General features: G+C 36.6%; 2 protein-coding genes across 3 annotated transcripts; one reads left to right on the plus strand and one right to left on the minus strand.

Annotated features, from left to right (window-relative positions):
* Positions 1-578: 578 nt before the first annotated feature.
* On the plus strand, positions 579-3,403 carry LOC134662966 (uncharacterized). Of its 2 annotated transcripts, none has more exons than XM_063519269.1 (5): positions 579-1,026; positions 1,176-1,285; positions 1,819-1,923; positions 2,152-2,337; positions 2,700-3,403. In XM_063519269.1, the coding sequence occupies exons 1-5, from the start codon at positions 909-911 to the stop codon at positions 2,760-2,762; spliced, it is 582 nt and encodes a 193-aa protein (XP_063375339.1). In that variant the 5' UTR covers positions 579-908; the 3' UTR covers positions 2,763-3,403. The 2 variants fall into 2 exon arrangements, with proteins under 2 accessions (XP_063375339.1, XP_063375340.1); XM_063519270.1 differs by having other exon boundaries at positions 584-1,026; positions 2,152-2,281.
* A 1,557-nt stretch (positions 3,404-4,960) lies between these two features.
* Positions 4,961-6,769, minus strand: LOC134662700 (uncharacterized). Its single transcript, XM_063518973.1, has one exon. It carries the CDS (start codon positions 6,683-6,685, stop codon positions 4,961-4,963), a length of 1,725 nt encoding a protein of 574 aa, XP_063375043.1. The 5' UTR covers positions 6,686-6,769.
* Between the last annotated feature and the right edge of the window lie 5,499 nt (positions 6,770-12,268).

The raw sequence follows: 12,268 nt of genomic DNA on the forward strand, positions 1-12,268 counted from the left end.
GCAAACACATTCAATGCAAAATACTGTCTGCTGTATCTTTAACATTATCTTAACATTACTATAATATGATGTTGATGACACTAAGACCGCAAATCAGAGGGCGTTGCGCTAGGTTAGGTCACTGTCGCGAAAGATAATGTAAGACAAACATACGCTTTGATGTATTTTTATCACATTTACAGTTAGTTCCTGACTCGGCGCCAAGAATGATAACCTATCGCGTAACAACTATAGTTACAGTATGGCGAATTCCTCAGGTGACAGATTAACTACATCAATCGATATAATAATCTGATAGTGGACTTTTATGACGATTTAATCCTTTTTAATTGATTTAGACATCGATCTGGGAATTCCTTGTAATTCATCATATTTCATCATAATTATTGTCATTTTTACAAATATTTTGTGCTTACGCACGCTTCTGATATTTGACAGATAAAATAGAATCGGTTCGCGATGTCATTAAACTAACACTTTATTTAATTGCATGCTTATATTTTGACATCCTGTAAGTCTGCGACAACCTTTAATGCGTATTGCGTTAATTAGCACGAAAAACTTAAATAGACTATGACTTCAAAAGCCAGACGGACCTTAACGTAGGAACGTTCAAATAGGAAGTTACGCAAATCCGCAAAGGATCCCGAAACCGTTCGCCGAAAGTCGTGACGTAGCGACAGCTGTGTAAACTGCATGCCGCGGCATCGCCGTGACGCAACCGACGAGCCTCCACCGCTGACTCAGCCGCAGGCTTATAACACAAACTCGCCGCCTTCCACACCATACCTCCACAGACCGTCGAACGAGAAACACGTAACTAATACAAGTGTCAGTGATAAGTTGATAACTTACGACGTGCAAGTGACTAGCTAGTAACCAGTGAGATTTGTGAAACATTAAAAAAAATGGAGAAGTTATTCATGGTTTTGGTGCTTTTTGTGATTGTGAGGGCGGTGGAGAACAGACACCACCCAAAGTTTGGCAGGAGTTACGAGGAGCATGAAGTCCCGCCTCTGAAGAAAGGTGAGTCTCATGCTGGATCATCACTTTAAGACAAATGGATTACACCCTAAAGGAGATCTGCTGTAGCAGCCTATTTTTGACGAAAGATTCGAAATAATTTTGAAATAAGTGTCAAGTTTTATTAACAATTTTTGTTTTATTGTTGGCAGTATCCTGTAGCAGTGGCTCAAGTGAGAGGAGTGCCCTAATTGAAGATGCTCGTTGCGGAGCACCCCGGGAAGTTTTCGTTGTACTTAAACCAAAAGCAGCTCACGAAGAGGTGAATACATAATTATCTGAACTTATCACTTAATTCCAATATATAATTTGATAAGTTGCAATTAATTCAATTTAATAACATCCGCGTCACTAACATTCGCGTGAGCATTTAAATGACCCACCTTTTTATCGTCACTACGTGAACGCATGATACAATTTCTCGTACAATTTATTTCTCGATTTCACAACATTACATTCGTTATCTAAATTGTGACGATATCTATTCTGTCGGTCATAAATTTAAATGATGACCGATTATTTGTATCTTGATTAGATTAATTTTGATAATTATTAACACGTTTCAAAATTGATCATTGTTTAACAGATTATTAATAAGCCGTTTTAATTTAATTAATATTGTACTGTAACATCTTAGTTCATATCTTAAATTAAACTTTTTCTACGTAACGTAACTAGTTCGTTATAAACTTACAAATAAGAGTCATCCTTAATCTGCCGCTTAGATCAAATATTTGAGGTTTCATGCATACCTATACGCCGCAAAGCCTTACTGACGTTCATGTTTTTCCCCAGATCCACCCGGGCGCCGTGTGGGTCAAACGCTGCGTCGGCCTCTGCGACCACGTGGGCTCAGACTCCAAATGCGTTCCTCGAGAGACCACCATACGTCATATACCAGTAAGTGTTTACCTAAACCTTATCTCTACTTAACTGCCTTGACACACTTGTTCTATTTTAAACGCCGCCGCAGTAATTCTAATTGTCTCCTACGATAATAATGACATAACAAACCTCATGATTGTTCTAATGCGTCTATGAATCAGCGAATCGGCGCGCGATTGCGGATCATCTATTATGATAGTGCTTTCCGTAACGATTGGAATCTGATTGGAATTTTGTTTGCAGATAAAGATTACCAACATGAAGACTGGGAAGGAGTCGTGTTCTTTGTACGAGTTGGAGGAGCACTTGTCATGCCAGTGCTGCACGGGCAGCCCCGAGAGCTGTGCGGCGAGTGGTCGGGTGTTCAACCCTCGTAAGTGCGCCTGCCAATGTCCAAATCTCGAGGAGCGCCGCAAGTGCCTCGCAAAGGTTCGTAGATAATGGATGTCTGTGAGCACTAACTAGATGTGATGCACGATGCACCGATCGACTTTTAACAAACGCTTTTACTTCTTTCTCACTGTACCGCTGATTGTTTGGTTTATCTTCTTATCTTTCTGATGCTAATCCGAAAGACTACCTTTTAAAATGATAGACGCAAGTCATCTCACGCCTCTATCTACTTATCGAGGCTAGAATAATATTTATTGGCTTTCGTATAATTCACGCGCCTTTTTCGGTGTTTCGTTGCGTACGTGCTGATATCCATTGTCTGCGTTTTATAGCTTTACCTAAAATAGTTTCAAACTTAAATTTTCAGAAGTTACAATGTTAGTTTTTTTTTGTTATAGAACCCGAATATGCGGTGGAATCGTTCTAAATGCGCTTGTGAAGAGCGAAGACGGACGATATAAGTGATAGAGCCGCGAATATTCTGGAATTCTGGAAGAAACTCGAAGCTACTATGAGTTTGACTACAGTAGTGGCGGAGGAACGTGAACTAAAGACTTATAAAAGTGACCTTAGTTGTATTGCCGACTGATAAAAGTGTCTTATAACATAAGTAGTATAAGTCTCAACAGTATTATAGAGTAGGTAAGCTATTTATTTCTCTAGGTTTATATTATGGGGCCAAATGGTGCTGTGAGCTCAATATGTTCCAAGACCTTGGTCTGTATTTAATGTATGCACCGTACGAATGTTTGTAAGTCTGTTATGTCTGGGGTTTGAAAAGTATTTGTCTCCTAGACATCACTGTTCAGTATTTGTTTATTATAGTTAATGGCGTAAATATGGTTTACGCAATTCCTATGTTGTGATATTTATAGCTATTCCAATGTTAGGTTTAAGATAATTTAATGTGACTATTACTTTAAAGTATTCGGTCTAGTCTAGTCATAGGACATGTACTTAATTTATTGTTTTGTATCATATCAGGGAATGTCTCGATTTTTTAAATCAGCTCTCTTAATTGTGTAATTTTTGTATTTTAAGTTTAAGTTCGTGTTGGAGGCCTAGTCCTTGGTGCCAAAGGCATGTAATCTCATAGATTTAATTTATAGAGTTAGACCGAGATAAGTCTGCAACGATTTTGATAGCACACGCGGTGCAAGTGTTATTTTAAACGTCAAACTTCTATGAAATTATGACGTATGCTATCAAAATCGTTGCAGACTTTCTTGATCTAACACTATGTATAATTTCATTTGTTTATGAAATATTTTAAGCTTCAGAAGCTTTAAGTGATCGAATCACATTAAATTAAGTAAATAGGTAGTAAATTTTGTACTTAAAATAAGATGGTAAATAAAATTTGTATTTATTTTTCTAAATATTTTTATTATTTTCACTTTAGCTAACCTTATCTATACAATTGAACTGATGCTTAAATGGTATTCCGTCTGAAACTAAAAGGTAGGTACTTAGAAAATAGGGTACACATGTGGATATAAAAAGATTGACGTTTTTAATAATATTTTAAAATTCTGCAAATTTGAACCATATGAATGAAATAAAAATGAATGAAACACACGGTTGTTACGCATGGTAGGGCGGGCCTGTTTATACCTATACGGCACTTTAAACCTAGCTGGCTTAGCCGTTAACGAGTATGAAATACTTGCGATAGGTATTTAGAGTAGGTACCTACCTACCATTTCAGCTCTTACTTAGTTGACTCTTGTTATCTAAATATACATTTTTGTTCTAGGTATTTCTATTCTACGCCTCATAAATTAATACATACATATTTATATGATTTTAATGGTAAAATATTTTTTTTCTAAGACCGGTAACGTTGTCCCAATAGCCTGATATGACAAGTATGACGCCTGATATGATAATGACTACTACCTTAAATAAAATGATAAATACAGTTCAAGGTAAAATTGCGATACATATAATGAGTTTATTTATACGAAATATCGGTATAAGGGCAACATAATATTTATTTATTGATAACTTATGTCTACAAATTAATTGTTGCACTCGAAACTCTGAAAAATTTTAGCTCAATATTATGGTAGGGGAGCCCAAGAGGGGATTTTTGTGTTTACTCGAGCGCGTCAGATTAAGACATGAGTGATATCTTGCTACCCCGAGTAGTCTACCTTTACCCCTTTTAGCCATCTATGTTGAGCCCTTGGTTGGTGGGGGGTTCAACAAATTGTTAAGCAGATTGTGGATTTGGTCATATTAGTCCAAATTGACGCTATAATTGTGCAATTACTAAATCTGATAATTATTTACACGCATTTCCTTAATCTGACGGTTATAATGTAAAAATTAGGCGTCAAACTTGTGTTCGTCAGATTAAGATAATGCCTACAAATAAGTGTATTAAGTTATAGAAAAAATATAGCATTCAAGTGGACAAAAACGACCAAACCAACAAACTACTTACTTAATGATTTTTAAACACTCCACCAACCTCCCGAAATTAAAAAAAAAATTGTAGACGCTTTCCGGCTCGCTAAAAAAAAAGACTTTATATGTATAACTTTTTTTTCTTCTTATCATCTAATATTTCGATTCCAATAGGTCTGTACGACGCTCAAGTAAGTACACATTTAGCATCGTCGGCTCCCCAACTATTAGTAAAATAAAATTCCCTTCAATTCGTTTTGTTAAGTACTTCTATAATAAATACGACCAATGCAATAAGATGTCCAGCGCCCAGAATACTGAATGGTAAAATTAGATCGTACGATGTTAGAAAGCGCACATCAAACGCGCCGGAGACGTCGCTTGCGTATCTGACATCGTTAGGGAACCGGCCTTTAATAGCATGGACAAAACCGCACTCGACTATACGAGACATCCTTCTCTCAAACTGCTGGAGGAGAGGGAATCCGCGTTTAAAAAATATAGCATAATGCGTTTTGTACATGTTTCCCTGCATGACATGAACACGGCTTTTCCCTTTCGGGTGCTGCGATGCCCACCAAAGATATTTATAGTATATTGTAACTGTATATTTACTCGATGATTTTACAATCTCATCTAACGCAGCATCAGCAGTGTTACAGCTATCCATATCTAGATATTGTTCATGGATTATTGGTGTATCCGAATTCTTTAGGAACGCCATTATGTCACGTGAAAAACATGGAGTCAAATTGTAATTCTGCAAAGACATATATTCGTTTATCTGTGGCTCGTAAGTCCGGTAGGTTGAGTAACTAGTTAACTGCGTATTGTAATAACATGTTACCAAGAAAACGAACCACAACCAATGAATAATTATTAAATTTTCCGATAGGTTTTCATTGCGCTTTAACGCTACATTTTGAGTTGCGTTTCCAAACAGCGCCAGCAGTTTAGAAGAACAATTGCACTTGCCTTTTGATATGCTATCCATACTTGAAAGCAGAGCTGAGCAAATCAAAATTGCGACTAGTAGGAGCAACCAAACTCGGTACTCAAAAATCATGTAAATTATCTTCCAGCTTTGCACCAATTCTGCATTACGGGTTACTGGTATGTAAACATCTTCGAATGCTAAATGATTAGATATAAAATCGAATAACAATGCACGTTTGTTGTTTAAGCTGAAGCCTCCGAACAACAAATCAACTTCGTTTTCATGCAATTTTTTCATTATACCGGTAACGGTAAAATTATTTGTTATTCCGCCGAACTCAGCAGTTTCTGGCACAAATGTGAAATTCGGGGACATGTGCTCAGCCTCCAGTAGCAGTTCTACAAGGTATCTTTCTATCCCGACCGCAAATGTATCTAATGGGTTTAGATCAGAGAAAACCAGAGGTGGGTAATGGTGAGCCAAAATATTAAATGTGCAGTTTTCTAGATTAGGCTTTTCGTATTCCCGTAACTTCTCTACGACGTCCCTTGCTGCATGCGCTTGGCATTGACCCATTTTAATAGTATGATTGTAATCTCTTCCACATCGACCTGCTGCGTAAGGAAGATACGAGTATATTGAAGCATCTTCATCTACATCTTTAATTGTAACTAGAATATGTATGATATGGTGGGACCATAATATTTTAAATATAGTTGGCAACTCCTCCTTCCTTATATTTGGTAGAACTAGTATGAACAAAGCGTTAGTATTCCGGTAGCGAACATGCTTTAAATTGGTGAAGATATTTTCAAAATGATTTTTGTCATCACAATGAACTAAGTAGACGTCAGGTGAAATACTCAAAGGTACATCATAATCCTTTCCAAACATTTTGACATTGTAACTTTCATGAAGTTTTTTGATGAAATCATTTTGGAGCTTATTACTTGTGATGAGAGCTACATCAGCTCCATGCAACGTTTTAGATAAAACTATTTCTAATGCACACATTTCAAGTATATTAGTGAGCATCGAGTTTTTGACAAAATGGTTTTTTTCAACACTGGACACTGCACAAAGTAAGCCTAAAAAGGTAAGTACTTGTAATTTAGTATACATGACCGATTTACACGATTATTACGTATCATAATATATAAAACAATTTACTACCAGAAATACTAATAAAGAACTACTTAATACTAGTAATCTACGTAAAAATTGTAGAACTACATAATATCGATACAGCGGTAAGCGTTCTAACTTAACTGGCCTAGTTGCCTTATTTTATAACCAAGCGGAACGGTCAATATGCCGACAAATGAAAGATTGATAATTAGCATAGGTAATTACCAACCCACATCAGATGACAAATGATTGTATGACAGTATAGTTAATGATTGTCGTTTTAAGGTAACATTCCAATTGCTGCAGACTGTATTGTACTGTAAGAAATGTCAACTATCCAGAAACCCTATAATGTAGAGCCTGTTGGTAAGAGAAGAGTCGTGGAATGTGTTGGGCCCCATACATTCCACGACTCTTCTCTTTCCGCACAGACTCTATTTAAACATTACCTATATAAAACAAGCAACAACGGTTGCACTCCGGGAGTGCCGATAGAAGTGAAAACTCACCTCACTATGTTACCGACGCCCGGTAACACGATACATACCTTTAGCGGAGGTATTCTATTTATTTATTATATATTATTATCATTCTCAAATAAGATCACACTTTTTCATTGACATGTTTATTTACATACTGTCATGACAACGTCAAATTATTTGAACATAGGTAAAGAGTCTTGAAAAGGAGTCCGCAACGTAAATGTCAAATAACATCTGGGGGCACGGCAGTGCCCCCGCCAAGTCGAGCAAAACAAAGAGACACGGCCGTGCCATCCTTTTCTCGAAGCGGTTCAGGCCATTTTAGACGTCCTGTAATTTTGTGCTGGCTAAAGCTAGAACCCTGAATGTTCAGTGACATATAGGGCTCAACATGTTTTAGATATATTCTCAAATACATTTCAACTTGTAATTTAAGAATTATTGTACGTCAAAGTTCCTTATTTTCGACACTGACACATTCACTCACCTACAAAATTAAATAAGGATAAGGACCACCCCAATCGACATTTGGCAATTAAAATTTCCTGCGGCAGTGCAGTTGGCAGCCAAGCTTCGCTGCAAAAAGAGAAGAGTCGTGAAATGTATTGGGCGATCTTGATCAAGAAACTTTTCTTGCAGTAATGAACTAGTCTGCTGCAATACTGCGCTGCAATGCTTCTGCGTTTAGAATTGTAACCTAACTGTAGGTAATACACCAACCACCACCACTTTCTACTCGTACTTTATTGGCTGTACCTAGGTATATTACAGTTACTATAAATGTTTCAAAGCTATAACTATAAATGTTAAAAAAAGCGCTGGTGGCCTAGCGGTAAGAGCGTGCGACTTGCAATCCGGAGGTCGCGGGTTCAAACCCCGGCTCTTACCAATGAGTTTTTCGGAACTTATGTACGAAATATCATTTGATATTTACCAGTCGCTTTTCGGTGAAGGAAAACATCGTGAGGAAACCGGACTAATCAATACGGGCCTAGTTTACCCTCTGGGTTGGAAGGTCAGATGGCAGTCGCTTTCGTAAAAACTAGTGCCCACGCCAATTACTGGGATTAGTTGCCAAGCGGACCCCAGGCTCCCATGAGCCGTGGCAAAATGCCGGGACACCGCGAGGAAGATGATGACTATAAATGTTTCAAAGTTTATCACTAGTTGCCAATATAGTAGTAGTAGTAGTAGTAGTAGTAAACACTTTATTGCACAAAACAAGTACATAACACAGAGATAATCCAGTAAATGTGTACAAAGGCGAACTTATCCCGTTAAGGGATCTCTTCCAGCTAACCTTTAAGTAACTGAGAGATACATTATGAAATGGTAGTCAAACTAAGATAAACTGTACATGACGGCGAGACTTAAAAGAAGTAGCTAACCCTAGAAACATAACTAAATACGATGCGATGCATTAGGTGCAAAGGCATATACATGTATAAATATACGAAACAATTATATATCCATAAAAATATTAATACATACATTTAAATAAATATATATATATATTTAAAAAAGATACGTAGGTACTTCCACCAATAAAAAACAGGTCAAGTGCGAGTTCATTAGACTCGCGCACCGAGGGTTCCGTACAAACTTTTAATTATCTCTCATGCATAAATACGAATGATTTTTAATTACGAAGCATTTTGTCCCAACCCCGTCCCGACCCCATAAATCAGGAAAAGTCTTAACAACGTGAAGTATAACATTTTCCTTTGACATGCATGAATTGTGTCAATACAAATACTTTTCACATGCCCTAAGGCCGAACATATCATGAGTCAATAATGTACACTTAATAATATCTACTGTACCATATGTTCTCGTGAATAAAATTTCATTTCATTTCAATATTGTGTACAGCGCCATTTAATCGCAAATTATTAGCTGCTAATTTGCGCGACCTAAATTTAAGTATGTACCAGCTATCGTCGGTCGTCTGGTGACAAACCAAGAGGCACTAATTATAAATAAAACCGGCCAAGTGCGAGTCGGACTCGCGTTCCAAGGGTTCCGTACATTAAGTCCGACTCACGCTCGACTGCACATTTCTAATAGGTTTTCCTGTCATCTGTAGGTAAAGAATTATTTTGTGTATTTTTTTCAAAATTTTAGACCCAGTAGTTTCGAAGATAAGGGGGGGGGGAATGGTCATTTTGTGCCTATTTTCTTGAATAACTGTTAAACTATAAATCCTAAAATTATAAAAAAAAAATATTTGGAAATTCTTACAATGAGCTCTTTCATTTGATATGTAACACGATATAGTTTGAAAAACTTTATTTTTTAATTTTCTCATTTACCCCCCAAAAATGGCCTCCATATTTAAAATTCATTTATTTACGTTACACGTCCATCTTTGGGTCACAAACTTACATATGTGTACCGAATTTCAACTTAATTGGTCCAGTAGTTTCGGAGAAAATAAGCTGTGACAGAGAGACAGACCGACAGACGCACGAGTGATCCTATAAGGGTTCCGCTTTTTCCTTTTGAGGTACGGAACCCTAAAAAATGGAGCCAAAATCAACCTTCTTCTACTAGTACGGTTCAGTATGGCTCTGAACTTGTGGTAGTTTTGGATGTATTCATGTTATATAAAAGAAAGTGCATTCACGGGAAATATTTTGGTTACTTAAAATAAACATTTCCTTTTAGACTCACATAATCTAGATAATTATTAGCACCATTGTGACGTATATTTTCCTTAAAATTTACATTTGAATGTCATTTGTAGGTAAAATGGTTGTCTGATAGAGTGATAGATAAGGGAAATTACATCTTGCAAGTGATAAACGGATATTCCGTATAGCTCTTGCAAGATATAATGCAATACGGGCTTTCCTCGGCAAAGTGTTGGTTATAGACTTTGAATTTTAAGAATGAGTTAAATATTCTTAATATAGGTGGTATAACACTGATTTAAACTTTCACGATTTTTACTCATTATTAAATTGTACAACGGGACTTAATCGCGTATCTAGCGCGTATAGGTGGTATGTCAGTTAACAGTTAATAAGAGTTAATGTCCCTTAACAAATATTTTTAATTCAAGAAGTAGCAAAAATGGAGGGTACGGGCGGGAAAAGAATGAATGAATGAATGAAATTTAAAAAAACATGTCTATGGTTCACTTATTTGTCAGAGATGACATTTAAAATAAGGTTGGCAACACTGTATTTCATTCAATATTTTTTAAGTGGTCATTACACGAAGTATCGTAAAATCGCCAAAAAGATACTGCGTGTATGCACAAATTCTTTTTCGGGGCATAGACTAATAAAGACTTGTCTTGACAACTATAAGGTAGAGTTTTAAAGGTGTGTGCACGACCCTTTAAATGACAAATAAAAGTACGGGAGTAGAAAAAATACTATTTCAAAACTTATAAAGTAACCGGAACTAAATTAATAACAATAAAACACCCCTAAACCTAAATAAAAATCACCCCTCGACAAGGCGCCGTAAATGCTAGCATTTATTTCTTTCATTCTAATTAGATATTTTTAGATAATTAAACATTCAAATAATAATAAATATTTGTTTAGAGCGTATACACTACCAAAGTTTTAGTTTTTGTTTACCCAGAACCTCAAAATAAACAAAGCTTATGTATGGATGTCCTAAGTTGCTAGAAATAAAAAATAATAATATAGAAATAAGTACGAGTAGCTATATTTTGATTAGATGCTCATTCAGGTACTAAGGAAAGACATTTTCATAACAATCCAGCCGATAAAACGTTTGCATTATCTGTGTAGATATCTATGCCCGTAAAGGTATTAAAGGTGTTAAGGTAGGTTAAGGTATAAGGTACCGATATTTTGTTGTATTCTGCATCGTATGCATTACTATAATGAATATACCTACTACTTACACTAGATAATAAAGCGATTATGGATTATTTCATTTCAACTAGGTAGTATGAGTCAGGGATGTTGCGGATGATGATTGTTTGACATCCGCGGATGCGGATGCGGATTTTTAAAGGCTCACATCCGCGGATGCGGATGCGGATGTCAAGATAGTACCATGAAAAACGTCAAATATTACATTTTAGTAATTTTTATTTCAAAAAAACGGCCAAGTGAAAGTCGGACTCGCGTTCCAAGGGTTCCGTACATTAAGTCCCACTCACGCTTGACTGCTCATTTCTAATAGGTTTTTTTGGTTAATGACTAAATTACCTAGCAGTCTAGCACTTACGCCGATGCTATGACGTTCCTGTACCGACCTGTTCCACATCCGCGTCCGCATTAAATCCGCATCGATTTTATGCGGATGCGGATGCGGATGTTGAAAATAATGCGAAAGTTCCGCGGTTGCGGATGCGAATGCGGATATTCGCAACATCCCTGGTATGAGTGGACAGTAAAATAACTGGATTAGTAGGGTTCCGTCCATTATGCGATATTTAATTAATTCTTGCTCTCAAAAGTTGAGATTTTCTCTTTGACCTTGCATTTTAAGCAATCTAAAATCTAGATAATTAGGTTTTCACTACTCTTAAAAACCTACTCGGATTCGACAAAGCATAACGGTTTTACTAGGTGCCCAATAGGTCATGACCCAATAATATTAATGTACTTAGTTCTAATTTATATTCGTAGCAATCCTAGCTACGCCCTTGCTACGGGTCGTAGCACTTATAAAAATACTATTGTCTGCCGTATTCGAACTTCAAGATATTCACAAGAGACGACACGTACTAGATCCATTCTAGATACGTTATAGTTTAGATTTCAACTAGTTCTCTTTTGCAGCTCAATTCGGGCAACCAATGTCACTTTTACGTTAGATAGAGTTAGATATCTATTAGATGTCAATTGGACCTCTAAGTCATATCTTGTGGAAATCGTTCAAGAGTATCTCCAGAATCGCGGAAATGTCAATTTTGACAGGTTAGATCTTAAAAATATCGTTATCGTATCTTGGTGCTGTCTAAAAGATATCTAATGGATGTCTATTTCAAAATCCGAATCGGGCCCTGTAATTATGT

This window comes from Cydia amplana, chromosome 3 (genome assembly GCF_948474715.1).
Source record: "Cydia amplana chromosome 3, ilCydAmpl1.1, whole genome shotgun sequence".
NCBI lineage: Eukaryota > Metazoa > Arthropoda > Insecta > Lepidoptera > Tortricidae > Cydia > Cydia amplana.